The sequence below is a fragment of the Felis catus genome, chromosome A3 (genome assembly GCF_018350175.1).
Source record: "Felis catus isolate Fca126 chromosome A3, F.catus_Fca126_mat1.0, whole genome shotgun sequence".
NCBI lineage: Eukaryota > Metazoa > Chordata > Mammalia > Carnivora > Felidae > Felis > Felis catus.
This window is the reverse complement of record NC_058370.1, coordinates 46,266,965-46,283,645: the sequence shown is the minus strand read 5'-3', so window position 1 is coordinate 46,283,645 and position 16,681 is coordinate 46,266,965. Positions and strand designations below refer to the sequence as shown.

At 37.1% G+C, this 16,681-nt stretch overlaps 1 protein-coding gene across 3 annotated transcripts in view; it reads right to left on the bottom strand.

The window, feature by feature from the left end:
- The window catches only part of XRN2 (5'-3' exoribonuclease 2), a 78,699-nt gene that overhangs the window by 57,533 nt on the left and 4,485 nt on the right, over positions 1–16,681 (bottom strand). For all 3 annotated transcript variants that reach the window (XM_045053935.1, XM_045053936.1, XM_011280982.4), the window contains exons 2-9: positions 6,587–6,714; positions 6,393–6,504; positions 3,892–4,003; positions 2,300–2,358; positions 2,134–2,223; positions 1,210–1,282; positions 1,031–1,081; positions 414–571 (exon numbers count right to left, since the gene is read on the bottom strand). In XM_045053935.1, coding sequence (XP_044909870.1) covers positions 414–571; positions 1,031–1,081; positions 1,210–1,282; positions 2,134–2,223; positions 2,300–2,358; positions 3,892–4,003; positions 6,393–6,504; positions 6,587–6,714 — 783 coding nt within the window. The remainder of the gene's footprint in view (positions 1–413; positions 572–1,030; positions 1,082–1,209; positions 1,283–2,133; positions 2,224–2,299; positions 2,359–3,891; positions 4,004–6,392; positions 6,505–6,586; positions 6,715–16,681) is intronic.

Here is a 16,681-nt window from a genome sequence, read left to right as displayed (position 1 = left end):
AACCATCTGAAACAAATACTTCTACAAACAAATCATGTACAAGAAGCGTTATTAACTAGGAGACCTAAGACTCGTGTAGATATAATAAGCTATGTTAGAAAAAACGGAGAGAGTAGAAAGAATGAATGCATGCATGCTTTTCAAACCGTGTTTCCTTTAAAGAGTTCCGAAAGACACATTTCTGTGAGGGGTAACAGAGCAAGTAGGTAAAAACTGAATCAACTAGTCGGTGCTCTTTAAAGTCTTTTTTTTATCCATTTTAAAAATGAAGCAACCTGAATATACTTAATGCCATTGGACTGTAAACTTAAAAATGGTTAAAATAGTATATTTTATGTTACATAGACTTTATTACAACAAAAAATAAAACAGAAAAATTTTAAATGACAGAACTACCATCTCAAAGTTCTTACCTTTCCCTTCTTTTCTCTTGGCAAACCTTCACAGTCCTTGACCTCATGTCCAAACTGATTACAAAGACCACATGGTTTGGGTTTGTTTGGTTTGAATTCTTCTCTAATGATGGTAAAGTTGGGTTCGTGTGTAGCAAGGCCGAGCATAATGAGATCAGCTATCAATCAACAATGACAAAACACTGAACAGTAAGCACTTCGAGAAGACCCTACCACAAACAACGATAGAGGACACCACCATGACAGAAGACACCAACACAAAGAAAAGCCCAAACACATAAATAGAAGTGGCAAAGCCAAAAAGCCAAAACTTCTTAGTAGTTCTCAGCTAACAAGTTGTCCTCCAGACACATGGGCACAGAATGTGGACTACCATTCAAGAGTCAACACTTGGGGAAACCTTCCATTTGAATAGCATGTGCAGCAGTATCAAAAGATTGAAAAATATATAAATAAACATTAATCACATATTAAACAATACCAGTTCCTTCTCAAACATAAAATAAGCAAGGCATTTTAGAACTTCCAGGCAATCATGAATAATCCATTACTACACACAAACCCATCAGCTTGTTTTGCTTTAATTGAAGAGAATCAAACCCAAAGAATAAACTTACCATCTGCTCCACATAAGCAATGATGAGTGTTTGGGTCATGGTTAGGCTGGGCTAAAGAGGGGGGAGAAAGATGTATTATATTTTTATAAATGTATTTTATACCACAGGAATATATTTTCTATACAGTGGCTTATCTTTTTAATAGAACATATAACAAAATATTTATAAGGAAGTTTTACCTCTTTGTCGTCTAATATAATCCATGATTTTGTGTTCTCCTTCACCAGGAGCACTAGCATCAGATAAAATAACCTATAAAAAACAGTTTTTAACACTTTCAGTTCATCCCCAATTTTCTAGCACAAAAAAATCAAAATTGAATACCTTAAAATAAATTGGGATAATTCTACTAAGATAGCGTCATTAACTGGGAAATTTTCATAATGTGTGTGTGTGTGTGTGTTAAACACCAAAACTGTTTCATTGGTAAACTTATTACATGGACTAGAAAAATGAAATGTTTTGGTCAAATTTAGCTAAGGAAGAATTGATCAGCTTACAAGTTTCTAGTATTCTCACTGCTACCCAAGGATACAGCCACAAAGTATATAAGCCCTGGGAGTAATCAATAAAAGATACCCATTAAATATAATTTACTATGTCTAGTTTATAGTGAAACCATCTTTGTACTTAAAATTACACAAAAGTTCTTCATTTAAATTTTACTTAAACACTTAGGAGAACACAGCTCTTCTTTAAAAGCAGTCCCATAACTTTAATCTTGCTGCATTTCAATTTATAACAACAGAAATTTTAACTTAAAAATTGCTTTCCTGTATATATATATACACACACACACATCTATCTATCTATCTATCTACCTACCTACCTACCTACCTACCTACCTATCTACCTATCACAGGTCCCATTTTAAAGCTTCACAGTGATGGTAAGAGAACAAAATTGGCATTGAGAGAAAATTCAGCAGTCTAAAACTGGACCATGCAGGGCACCCCATCTCTAATAACCCTGGAAGCTTCTCTTTCCTCCGACAGTCAACAGCATTTTACAGGGGGGGAAAAAAAAGACAATATCAGTCAAATCAAAGTACAGCCTAAAATGATCACTCTTATCTTTCTCAAGTACCAAAATGTGAAACTTACTGTCAAGTTTTTCCACCCAGGGTCATTATTTAAACGATCAGCTATGTAATAGCGAAGGCATTTAGCAAGATTGTCCATGAACTCAGTTCCCTAAAATGATAGAAGGAAATAAATTAACCTACCATTTAAGAGTTAGCAATAGCTGGCAAAGTATGAGACTACTTACTGGTGTAATACAGTTGCTGTCAAATCTTTCTTTTATTTCTTCTGGAGGAAGAAAGCCACCTAGGGAAAAAAGAGGCAATGTTTTGTTCTCCCCATAAAAAGTGAGGTAAATTACCCAGTATTAAACCAGAACAAGAAAAACAACCAGTTCAAATACAAAAGAAAGGGAAGTGTTGTCACCTGAGGAATAAATGTTCCCCATTTTGGGAAGAAAGTAAGATTCATCCCTTCAAATTTAATACATTTAACATGACCATCAAACAATATACGGTATACAAAAAGATACTATAATATAGAAATATGAAAATTATGGTATTCTTCATGATGCCCTCAACAGCAGAACACACACACACACACACACACACACACACACACACACACCACAAACACACACAGGTTAGGAGTTCTCATTTTGACGATAATTCCTGAGATAAAGGCACCTTAGAAAAACAAAATTAAAGTGCTGAGTTTATTACAGCTTTATATGATAAGACATAAAATTATCACTTGGGATATAAAAGTCCTATTTGTCGTATTACTTTTTTCAAGACAAATATATTTCAAAACATCTTCAAGAAAGAAGACATCTTTAAAATCAAAGACTATCTTTCATAAATACAAACACGTTTTAGCATAGTAATCACAAGCTGCAGCTATAGTTACTATGCAGCTGCACACATCTAGCAAATTCAAACAGAAAATGTATCATAATTGCGGGCCTGAGCTGACCATACTAGGGTATCCTTTTTCACTGCAAAGTACACTATCCTCACCCAATGAATCATAGCTTTCTTGGTCTATCAGATTGCCTTACCTAACAAAACACCAAACAAATCATCCTGCTAAAGCCACACCCAACTCACAGGTAAGTGTCTCAGTAGAGAACCAGTCCCACTAAGTATCAGGACTCCCTGACCTTCCTCCCCTCCAAGACTGTGGCAACTTCTACCCATTAGTACCCACTTCTCTCCCTTATGTACCCACTAGGAATTCCAAGGCTCTAGAGGAACTACAAAAATCACCCCCCAAACCTCCCCCAAATCAAGGGAACCCTGGGTACTTCACTGCCTCAATGCCTGTTGCATCCACCTATACTGAAGTGTGAAAGCCTGTAAATATGGATCACATCATCCTGGGCCTCCTCTCACAGACCTCTGAGTTCCAAAAAGAAGCAATAAGCAAGCTACCAAGACTGATTTGAGGAAAATGTATACAAAACTGTAGCTTTCTACCAGCCCACATAGAAAAAACAAATAAGAAGCACTCTTAATGTATCTCTCCTCTACAGATACATAAAAGTTAGCTGAAGAGCTGTGCTCACCTTGAAAGGGATTGACCATCTCCTTTCCCTACCAGAATTCCTTCCTTTTTATTCCCAAGTTTCCCTTTTACTACAGAGTTTGGAAAAGAAAAGTTTGTTAGTGGGAGTGACGGAGTCCATTAACTATTTTTGACAGTGAACATAAATCTTCCGTGGATATTCTGGATCCTAATTAAATTAAAATCATTCCTGTTCCGAGGGAAAGTTCACACACCCTCCCCATTCTATATATATTTCATAAGAAATCCAACTTCGAGATGCATATTCTTTACCTTTTGACAGTATTTCTTCCCTGACTCGCTGCTTCTCCACTGCTGCTTCCATTCCTTCTTTTGATGCTCTGAACCTCCTGGAACGCTGCTGGTTCATTTTAGCACGCGGTGCCTGAAAACATTATTTCATAGTCACTTGATGCTATTTGAAACATGTCCAACTAAATCTGTACATTATTTTCAATCAGTTGTCCTTATAAAAATAGTATACTAAAATGGAAAAGTAATATACATTATCCTTTCATGACAGATAACTCCTAAGAACTTAAATTTTGGACCAAGATCCTAAAAGCTGACCTCAGTCAGGTGAGTGACATGTCAAACAGACAAACATCCTAAGAAGCCACTTAATACTGCAGAGCCCACAACCCAATGCCACTTCCACTGGGTTATAGTCCTTCAAGGCACCCAAGAACAGCAGCTCACTTTATTCAAAGACCCAGCCAGCATGTGATGAGTAGTTACTAGTACATACAGGACTGGGAAGACCTTACATCCATGCCTGCCTAAAAGGAAGGATGGTCTCCACATGGGATTCACCATGCCCCATGAAAGCAACAGAAAACTACTTCTTAATCTGTAGGACCTCAAGGCACTTCTATTTTTTTTTATTTTTTTTTAACGTTTATTTATTTTTGAGACAGAGAGAGACACAGCACGAACAGGGGAGGGTCAGAGAGAGAGGGAGACACAGAATCTGAAACAGGCTCCAGGCTCTGAGCTGTCAGCACAGAGCCCGACGCGGGGTTCGAACTCACGGACCGCGAGATCATGACCTGAGCCGAAGTCGGACATGTAACCGACTGAGCCACCCAGGCGCCCCAAGGCACTTCTATTTTGTATTTCCCACAATAAGGTAGGAATGATTACCACTCCGTCTCTACAAAGCAGGTTGAGAGGGAACAAGGTTTTAACAGGAAATACTTTTAAATCACTCTTACCAAATGTAATTTAAAATCACTGTGTAAGTTTGAATGAAGTGAACTGGAGTCTAAAGTTTTTAAATTCCTGAACTTCGTTTTGGGGTTGGAAGGAACTCTTGAGTATCCTGTCTACATAAAATAAATTATTTTAAATTCTCTTTAAATAGTTCCCTTTCCTACACCTAATCTAATGTAAGTACCAAGTTCTTTGATCTACATTTATATTTAAACAAACCCATGTTATAGACACGAGTGAACAAACATGCAGACAGACATAGACACTCATACAGATATGCACATAGTTTATACTTGACCTAGCAGTTAAGGATACACTGGATGTAAACTGACAGATTTTCTTCAAGAAATTTCACCAATGTGAGTCAGAATATGCTCCAAATAAGATATTCTTATCTCCTCTATTCTTTATTGCACTTTAACAGAAACTCAATAAGTTATCAAGTAGCTAAGATTTTTCATTGAATAAAAAGAACCTTACAGAAATGTTCATCTTCTTGTACCCCAAGTTTTCTAGATTTTCAAAATCATTCTATTATCTACTAGGATTACTAAATCTAAAAGAAAGAGAGTCTATTTGTATAAAGCTAAATAAATTTTAGGGTTATAATTTACTTTAATTTTCCTTGAACTCTGATATATAGTGTGCTGGTCATTTAGAAGCTAAGCTAGCTGGTTTATCATCCTAGGTCAGTAAGTAAGTTACTGCCCTCTTAAAGCATTCTGATGACTGCTCACTGCCTGTAAGATAAAACCCAAATTCCTGAAGTAAGGCCTTCTCAAGTCACTGCTCTATTTCCCTTTCTGATCTAAAACACCTATGATTTCCCAAATTTGTCAGTGTGATTAAAGGCATGGCTTTGAGAAATCTGGAAGGCCTTCTTTCTTCCCATTTATTCCAGCAATTCCACTCCCCTCCCCACCTGTTATTCTTTATGCTTCAAGAAATGGGACAAAAGTGGAGCACCTGGGTGGCTCAGTCGGTTAAGCATCAGACTCTTGATTTCAGCTCAGGTCATGATCTCATGGCTGTGAGATTTGGGTTCTGCACCAAGTGTGGAACCTGCTTAGGATTCTCTCTTTCTCTCCCTCTACCTCTCCCTCAAAATAAATTTAAAAAGGAAAAGGAAAAGGAAAAGGAAAAGGAAAAGGAAAAGGAAAAGGAAAAGGAAAAGGAAAAGGAAAAGGAAAAGGAAAAGGAAAAGGAAAAGGAAAAGGAAAAAGGAAAAGGAAGGGGAGGAGACAAAAATTACTCCTCTTTCCTAATTCCCTTAGTAGCACTGATTTCCTCTTCCCTCAGCACCCTGCAGGTGTTATCTAGTACCTAAAGCCCACAAGTAAGTAACCTTGCTCATTTATCTCTGTCCTGTTAGTGGTAAGTCCTTCAAAAGCAAGGGCAGTCACCACTAATCCCCAGCATCTCACAATCTGGCACAAAACACTGACAGAACGATCAGGCTGTCTCAAATTCACCACAGTCAACCTTTACTGTTATTTAGCTGACTTTCCTTCTACACACTCAAAACCCAGCAAAAACAAAAACAGGATTCTAGGTGAACTTACCACTCCATCTATTGCCATATAAAGAAGTCGTCTTGGTCTCACAATATTGAAAAGCCTGTCAATGTACTCAAAAATCGCAACCATCATTTCATCCTCATTTTTCGGGGCTGGCCTAGAAGGACAAGCAGACGGTGTCATTTAATACAGTACTCCTCTGTAACTTTTAGTACCAGTGACAAAAATGGGCTACGTACTTGTCTTCAGGATGAGTACAGGGATGGATGATTCCATTCATATCCAAATAGAGATTATCAAACTCCACATCATTTGGATTTGGTTTACTGGCATCAACAGGAATCTTGACACCATTGCATTCTTTTGGCTATGAGGAAGTGATAACAGTAGTTTCATTGTTCAAGTCTAAAATTAACACATCCTAGGCTCAGTATGAACCCATGTTTCACCTCTGAATTGGAAACAAAACACTTTAAGTCATCTTTACATTGTAAGATGTTATTTTACTCCTTAAAGCAAATTGAAGTGGATATTTTGTCTGTGGAAAGTGGACAGCTATCAAACTCTCAAATCATTCAAGTGTCCAAGTGAGAAACCCTGGGAGTCATCTTAGAATTCTCTTCCCTTCCCACCCATTATCAGAAAGTCCTGTCAATTTAACCCAAAAGATGCCTCTCCACTTCATTTCCTCTCAGCCCCACTGCCATGGCTGTCACTGCATCACTCACCTCAAAGATCTGAATGGCCTTCATATGGACTGCTTCACCCTTAGACTCTCCTATCTCCAGGCAACCCCACAAGCGGTCAGAGTTTTCATTCTAAAGTACGAATGTGGCTGCATCTTCATCTTGCCTGAGGTTTTCAATGATTCCCAAGTACAGACCAATGAGCCTGGACTCTTATTAGCTTTCTGTCCTACCAAAGTACCATTCAGACCAACCCTATCTCTAAGTTCCTGGAAAACCCTCATGCATCCCTTAGTGCCTCTGCACACTGCTTCTCCTTCTGCCTCCATACCAACACCCACTTCCTGAAACCTTATTAATTTTCCACGGTCTAGACTGCGATCGAATGTCACTTACTTTATAACTCTTTGGACAGATCTCTCAGAAAACTGCTCCTCCTTCTGTATTTCCTCAGAATTTTGCTTATTCACTTGTAGCACTTCCATGGTTTTACAATTAGGCATTCTAACTCAACTACACTGTGAGTTCTTAAAAAGATAAGCACTACATCTTACTCACTCCTGGAGGCACTCAATTGTATCGTTGTAATTAATACTACCTTTGTTTTTTTTCTAACAGTTTCAGCAAATGATAAAAATGAGATCATAGGAAATCACTGTTAATAAAATCATTTTTTAAAAAGTTCCATAACACACATAAAACATCATTTGTAATAGCAAAAAACCGTGAACTTAAAAGCCCATCATGTACATGCTACATCATGGATGAACCTCAAAAACATTCTGCTAAGTGGAAGTCAGTCACAAAAGACCACATATAAATGGAAGATTCCATTTATATGAAAAATCCAGAATAGATAAATCTATAGAGACAGAAATAGAGGAGTTTCAATCTGAGGGTGGGGCAAGGTTGAGGGAGATAGGAAATGAATGCAAATGGGGACAGCATTTCTTTGGAGAGTGATACAAATGTTCTAAAATAGATAACGTTGACTGTTACACAATTCTGTATATAAACCAAACCACTGGACTGTACACTTTAAACAGGTAAACTTTACAGTATATAAATTACATCTCAAAACTATTAAAAAAAAAGAAATAAAAATGAAAGGTCAACTTAATTAGGGGGAAAAAAGAGCCCACAGAATGGATTATGTAGATGTCCAGATACTATATGCCAGACACAAGTGAGATTCAAAAAATAGGGCAAGATGGTCACAAGTATATTGCTGGGCCAAAAACAGACAAAAAAACAAAACCAAAAACACCAAGCTTCAGAAGAATATATATATAGTATCATTTATACAAAGGTATAAAACAGACTAATTATTGGTATTGTTCAGGGTGGACAGCCTGAAAAATGCAGGGAGGAGCTCTTGCCAAGAAGTGGGAGAACACAAGGGGCTCCAAGCCCAGAGAGGAGCTCAAGGGATAGCCTCTAGATGATCCATCAGCACCAGCAGCAGTAACAGCCAGGAGGCTCACTCAGACCCTTCACTACCCCCTCGCTTACACTCAGGCTCCACAAGGACCAGGCAAGATAGGTGCTTGAGAGGAAGGGCAGTGCAGTACCCTGGCTGATCAGTGGGTCCCTGGAGGAACAAGGGGCACACCCACCCAGAGGGCTGGCAGTCTAGGCAGTTGTGCCTAGCAGGATGCCCACTCCTCCTCCACTTCATGGAGAAAGGAGTATATACATTCTAAACAGGCAGTTGATAAATTATCCTATATTTGATAAAAATGCCAAGGAATCAAGATAAAGATACTTTAAAAAGTAAAGATGATACAAATACACAAATAGTGAGTCTGTATAAAAATACATTCCATAAGCTTTAACGTAAACCCGTCAAAAAAATTTTTATACCAACCTTACAAGGCTTTCTGGCTCCTCAAATGTGAGGCAGAAACCACTACTGTTAGTCATAGTTAAGTAGATGTATTTTTGTTTAAACCTGCATAGCATTTAACAGCAACATCAGAAAAATCGTGAATTATGCCTTAGATTCCCCTGTATTGAAAGTTCCCACTGTTGAAGTCAAATACCAAACTACAGAACTGAGTTTTAGACTCCACTAGTTAGATTTCCCAAACCAGCTAGTTTGCAGGAGAGAACCAGGGAATAAGATGGCTGAGACAAATACCCAATTTAATCTCAAAAACTAATCCCTGGGAGGATCCAGTGTGACTGCATTAGCTTGTAGAGAAATTTATGACCCAGGGCACTGCTGAAACTGACAGAGTAATGGGCCATAATTAGTAAAGTTTAACTGTTGGGTGTGATCAGATAGATGGGAGAGAGCCCTACCTGTACCACGGTCAGCTCAGGGTGGTTATGGGCGTGCCCCAAACTGCACCTCCCCAAGGAGCAATATTAGATGCATAATGCCATGAGAAAGAAACATAGCTCACTACAATAAGCTAGCTAGTAAATAAACAAGGAACACACAACAAGCCCTGGCATGGGGAAGGGAGGAGGCACCAGTACCTAGAAAGTGCTATATTATCTAAAATGTCCTGTTTGCAGCAAAAAAATTACTAGGCATGTAGAAAAATAGACCAAGTATGAGCCATACACCAGGAAAAAGGCAGGCAGCAAAAACTGCCTGTGAAAGTGTCCACATGTCATATTTAACAGAAAGGATTTTAAAATAGCTATCATAAATATGTTTGTAGAACTTGAGAGGAGTATGCCAATAATGTTAAAATGTCCACACCATCCAAAGCAATCTACAGATTTAATGCAATCCCTGTCAAAATGCCAACATTTTTTACAGAGCTAGATAGGAATCACAGAAGATCCCAAATAGCCAAAGCAATTTTGAGATAGACTAAGAAAGCTTCAGGTATCACAATCCCAGATTTCAAGATATACTTACAAAGTGATAGTAATCAAAACAATATGGTACTGTCACAAAAAGACATATAAATCAGTGGAACAGAAGAGAGTCCAGAAATAAACCTATGCATATACAGTCAATTAATATATGACAAAGAAGGCAAGAATATACAATTGATAAAAGACAGTCTCTTCAACAAATGGTGTTAGGAAAACTGGCAGCTACATGGAAAAAATGAAATTGGACCACTTTCTTACACCTCACACTAAAATAAACTCAAAATGGATTAAGGACCTAAATGTGAGATCTGAAACCATAAAACTCCTGGAAGAAAACACTGGCAGTAATTCTTTGACATTGGTTGCAAAAACAGTTTTTTAGATATGTCTCCTCAGGCAAAGGGCAACAAAAGCAAAATTAAACTACTGGGCGGGGGTTGGGGGTAGCTGGGCATTGCCTGGATGGCTCAGATGGTTAAGCATCTGACTCTCGGTTTCAGCTCAGTTCATGATCTCAGTTTGAGAAAAAGTGAAAGTCAATGGATGGGGAAAGATACCATGCAACAGCAACCACAAGAAAACTAGAATGGTTGTTATACTAGTTATCAGACAAAATAAACTTTAAAACAAAAGAAGTTACCAGAAATAGTGCTATTTTATGGTGATAAGATGGTCAATCCATCAAGAAAATGTAATAATTAAAAACATACACGCATAGGGGTGCCTGAGTGGGTCAGTGGGTTAAGTGCCCAACTCTAGATTTTGGCTCAGATCATGATCTCCTGGTTTGTGAGATCAAGTCCCTCGTGGGGCACTGACAACATGGACCTGCTTGGGATTCTCTCTCTCCTTCTCTCTCTGCCTCTCCCCCACTTGCACACACTCTGCACATGCTCTCTTTCAAACTAATAAAAATTAAAAAAGTGTGCAACTAATAACAGAGCATCAAAATACATGAAGCTTTCCAAACCCAATGCAAGAAAGGAATAAAGATTACAGCTGGAATAAGTGAATAAAGACTAAAAAATCAATAGAACAGACCAATGAATGAATCCCTCTCCTCTGCACCTCCCCTGCTCACTATCTCTTTCTCAAAATAAGTAATAAACATTTAAAAACAAAAAACTACTGGGACTATACCGAAGTGCCTGCACAGTGAAGCAAACCATCAACAAAACAAAAAGGCAACCTACTTTATAGAAGACATTTACAAGTGATACATCCTATAAGGGATTAATATCCAAAATATATGAAGAACTTATGCAACTCAGCACCAAAAAAACCCAAACAGTCCAATTTAAAAATAGGCAGAGGACCTGAATAGACATTTTCCAAAGAAAGAATACAAACGGCCAACAGACACGTGAAAAGATGCTCCACACCACTAATTATCAGAGAAATGCAAATCAAAATCAGAATGAGATATCATTTCATACCAGTCAGAATGACTAAAACCAACAACACAAGAGATAAACAAGTGCTGGTGAGGATGTGGAGAAAAAGGAACCTTGTGTACTGTTAGTGAGAATGCAAACTGGTATAGCCACTGTGGAAAACAGTATGGAGGTGCCTCAAAAAATTAAAAAAACAGAATTACCATATGATCCAATTAATCCCACTAGTGGGTATTTACCAAAGAAAACAGAAACACTAATTCAAAAAGATATATGTACCCCTACATTTACTGCAGCATTATTTACAACAGCCAAAGTATGGAAGTGAACTGACTGTCCATCCATAGATGAACGGATAAAGAAGTTGTGGTATACATACACAATGAGATATTACCTGGCCATTAAAAAAAACGAGATCTTGTCATTTGTAACAACATGATGGACCTAGAGGGTAAAATGCCAACTGAAATGAGTCAGACAGCACAAGACAAATACCACGGGATTTCACTCATTTGTGGAATTTAAGAAACAAATGAACAAAGACAAAAAGACAAAAAACCCCACTCAAATACAGGAACAAACTGGTGGTTGCCAGAGAGAGGTGGATGAGGGGATGAGTAAAACATATAAAGGGGGTTAAGAATGCTCTTATCCTAATGAGCACTGAGTAATGTATACAATTGTTGAATCACACTGTACATGTGAAACTAATACAACGCCGTATGTTACCTATACTTCCATTAAAAAATAAGAGGGGCGCCTGGATGGCTCAGTCAGTTAAGCATTTGACTACTGATCTCAAGTCAGGCCCTGATATCAGGATCCTGAGTTCAAGCCCCACATTGGGTTCCACATTAAGTGTAAAGCCTGCTTAAAAAATAAATAAATAGAATAGAATAAAATAAAACAAAATAAAAAGCTATTGTAAAAAATACTTTTTTTTTTTAAATTTTTTTTTCAACGTTTATTTATTTTTTTGGGACAGAGAGAGACAGAGCATGAACGGGGGAGGGGCAGAGAGAGAGGGAGACACAGAATCAGAAACAGGCTCCAGGCTCTGAGCCATCAGCCCAGAGCCCGACGCGGGGCTCGAACTCATGGACCGCGAGATCGTGACCTGGCTGAAGTCGGACGCTTAACCGACTGCGCCACCCAGGCGCCCCAAAAAATACTTTTTAAATACATGAAGCTTTTTAAAAAAATTTTGAGAGACAATTCAAAATATGTTCTCCAACCACAATGAAATTAAAATAACAGAGGGAAACTTGGCAAATTCATAAACGTGGAAATTACACAACACACTCGTGAACAACCAATGATTTGAAGAAATTAAAAGAGAAATCAGAAGATAATTTGAGATGAATGCAAATGAAGATACAACATACCAAAACTTATGCTATAGAGCCAAAGCAATGTTCAGAGGAAAATTTATAGCCGTAAATGTCTATATTAAGACAGACCTCAAATCCATAACCTAAACTTCCACTGTGAGACACTAGAAAAACAATTGCAAATTAAACCCAAAGACAGCCAGAAAAAATTACATTATAGCAGACATTAATAAAACAGAAAATAAAGAGGAAAAAAAAATCTATGAGACCAAAGTTGGTTTTTTCAAAAGATCAACAAAATTGACAAATGTTTAACCAGTTTGACCTAGAAAAAGAGATTCAAACTACTAGAATCAGAAACAAAAGACGACATTACTGACAACTTTACAGAAACAAAAACTATCATAAATGGTACACCAACACCAACAAATTAAATAACTTAGATGAAATGCACAAGTTAACAGAAAAACTACAAAAATGACACAAGAAATAATCTCAATAAACCTACAATATGAGATAAAACCAGTAATAAAAATATACCCACAAAGAAAAGTCCAAGTCTGGATGGTTTCTTCACCGAATCCTACCAAACATTCAAAGAATTAACCTCAATTCTTCACGAGTTCTTCCAAAAAACAAAAAAGGAAGAATCACTTTCCAACACATTTTATGAGGCCAATATTATCCTGATACCAAAACTAGACAAAGACACCACAAGAAAACAAAACTACTAGTTTTATAAGAGACTAGTATCTCTTACAATGTAAAAGTCAACAAAATATCAGCAAACTGAATCTAGCAATACATAAAAATAATTACACACCATTACCAAATGGGATTTATCCTAGCAATGCAAAGTTGGTTTAACAACAAAAAATCAATTAGAGTAATACGTCACAAGAGTGGAATGAAGACAAAAATAACATGACCATCTCATTACATACAGAAAAAGCATTTGAGAAAATCCAATACCCTTTCATGATAAAAACAAAAATCAAATGACCACTCAACAAACTAGAAAGTAATAGAAAGTAAGTTCCTTCTATAAAGGGCATCTATAAAAAAGCTGTTAACACATTAAATGGTGATGAAGTAGTTGGTTTCCCTTTAAGGTCAAGAACAAAGCAAGGATGTCCTTCGTCATTTGTAGTCTAAATTGTCATGGAGGTTTCACTCAGGGCAACTAAGCAAGAAAAATAAAAAGAGCATCTATATTGGAAAGGAGGAAATAAAACTATCTGTTTGCATGGTGTGACCTTGTATATAGGAAATCCTAAGGACTTTGCTAAAAAACTACTAGAATATATGAGTTCAGCAAGGTTACAGGATATGATATTTAAAAAAATATTTTCTGCACACTTGTAATGAACAACTCAGAAACAAGAACACAATTCTATTCATAACAGTATCCAAAAGCTAGAACTAAAATTAACCAAAGAAATATAAAGTCTATAAAGAATCCACTCTGATGTGGATTCTAAAATTCATATGGAATTACGAGGAAGCCAGAATATACAAAATAATCCTCAAAAAGAATAAATTGGAGGACTTATACTTCCTGATTTTAAAATTTACTACAAAGCAACGGTAACAAAGACAGCATGGTACTGGTACAAGGATAAACATAGAGATCAACAGAATAGAAATGAAAGACCAGAAATAAACCCATACACTTATGGTCAACTGATTTTTAAAAAGGGTGTCAAGACCATTCAATTAGGAAAGAATAGTTCTCAACCAATGGTGCTGTAACTATTGGATAGTTTATTCATGCAAAAGAATGAAGTTAGACCCATGCAAAAGTTAACTCAAAATGGATGATACACCTAAATTTAAGAGCTAAAACTTAAAACTATAAAACTCTCAGGAGAAAACACAGACATAAATCTTCATGACCTTGGATTTGGCAATGGATTCTTTGATATGACACCAAAAATGCAACTAGACTTCATCAAAATTAACAACTTCATGCTTCAAAGGGCACTGTCAAGAGAGTGGAAAGACAATCCAAAATGGGGAAAAAGATTTGCAAGTCATATATCTATTAAGGGGCTTGTGTTCAGAACATGTATTCTAAAAACTCTTATAATTCAGTCAAAAGACAACCCAATTTAAAAACAGGCAAAGAACAGGAATAGACTTTTCTCCAAAGAAGATATACAAATGGCCAATATGCACATGAAAAGATGCTCAGTATCATTCAGTCCTAACGGAAACACACATCAAAACTACAGTGAGATACCACTTCATACCCACTAGAATGGCCAAAATAAAAAAGCCAGATAAGAAATGTTAGCCACAATGTGGAGAAACTAGAACCCTGAAACACTGCTGGTGGTGGTAATTAAAATGTTGCAGCCACTTTGGAAAATAGTCTGGCAGTTCCTCAAATAACCAAACACAGAGTTACCACGTAGCCCAGGAATTCTACTTCTAAGTATATACCTGTGAAAACATGTCCACACAGAAACCTGTATACAAATGTAGCACATTAGTCACAAAAGTCAAAAGGTGGAAACAAACCAAATGTCCATCAACACACAAATGGATAAATAAAATGTGGTATATGTATATATCCACACAATGAAGCATTATTTACTCATAAAAAAGAATGAACTACTGATACATGATACAACATGGATGTACCTTGAAAACATAGTAAATGAAAGAAGTCAGCCAGAAAAAACACATACTGTATGATTCCATCCACATGAAAGGCACAGTAGAGAAATCTAGAGACAGAAAATAGCTTAGTGGTTGCTTAGGGATAGGAGTAGTAGGGGCAGGGAATAGTGGGTTGGTAGCTATAGGGTACGGGTTTCTTTCTGAAGTGATGAAAATGTTCTAACAATGTGGCGACAGTTGCCCACATCCGTGAATATGTACAAAAAACCCACCAAATTCTAAATTTTAAATGGGTGAATTGTATGATATGTGAATCATATCTAAATAAAGCTGCCTAAAAACGTAGTCATCTCCCCCCAAAATATTACACTGACGAAAAGTGAAGGCAGAGTCAGGGACCAATAGCCTCCTTAATTATTGTCCTTCCTGCCCTTAGAGTAGTGCCTGTCATAAAAAAAGTATTCACTCAATCATACAGAAGAGAAAAAAAGCAGGGTAGGAAACCTGGATTTCACTACGTGAAAACAGAGCACAATTTTACACTACACAAGAGTTAGACACAAAAATATCCCCACTTTTACCTGGGCATACAAACTCCTGAAACTTAATTTAGCAATAAAATTTTGAAATATCAAGTGTTTCTGTACAAAGCAATGTTTGAAGCACTTAACTTATATTAAAGTGATTTAATTCACACAACCACCCTGTGTGATATACATACCACTGATCTTCATTATTCATGAATTCCGTATTTGCAAATTCACCTCCTTACTAAACATTTTTTGGTAACCCCCAAATCAGTATTTGCAGCACTCCCACATTCATTCACAAACATTAGCAGAGCGGTAAAAAATCTGAGTCCACCAACATGCACATTCCCAACTGAGGTCAAACAAGGCAACACTCTGCCTGGTTTCAGCTCTCACACAGAAATGACCAGACTGTAGGGAGCAGTGCAGTGGAATGCAAGAAGCACTAATTCTTTAGACTTTAGGAGAGTTTAAGGCACTTTCTCAAGATGAGAAATCTAATGAACAGAGGATTGTATAAGCCAAGGATGCAAAGTGAAGAAACTGATGGCCGAATGAATAAAGAGTAGTTAAAAAGTCAAAAGAAGAGAAAAAATGAAATCATAAAAGATACTCAATCCAAAAGAAGCAGAGGAATTGGAAGATGGAAACAAGGACCAGATGAGTCAGAAAACATGACAAATTTAAATCTAACCATACACGTAAATATCCTAAATGCCTCGCTTACAAGGTAGAGACTAGAAAAAGCAGTTCCTCAAAAAGGTAAAAGGAATTACCAAAAGATCCAGCAATTCCACTCATAAGTATACACCCCAAAGAACTGACAGTAGGGACCACTTACGGACATCTACCCTAAGCCCTGATATGTATACAGATCACTGTACACCAATGTTCACAGCAGCATTATTCACAGTAGTTAAAAGGTAAAAATAA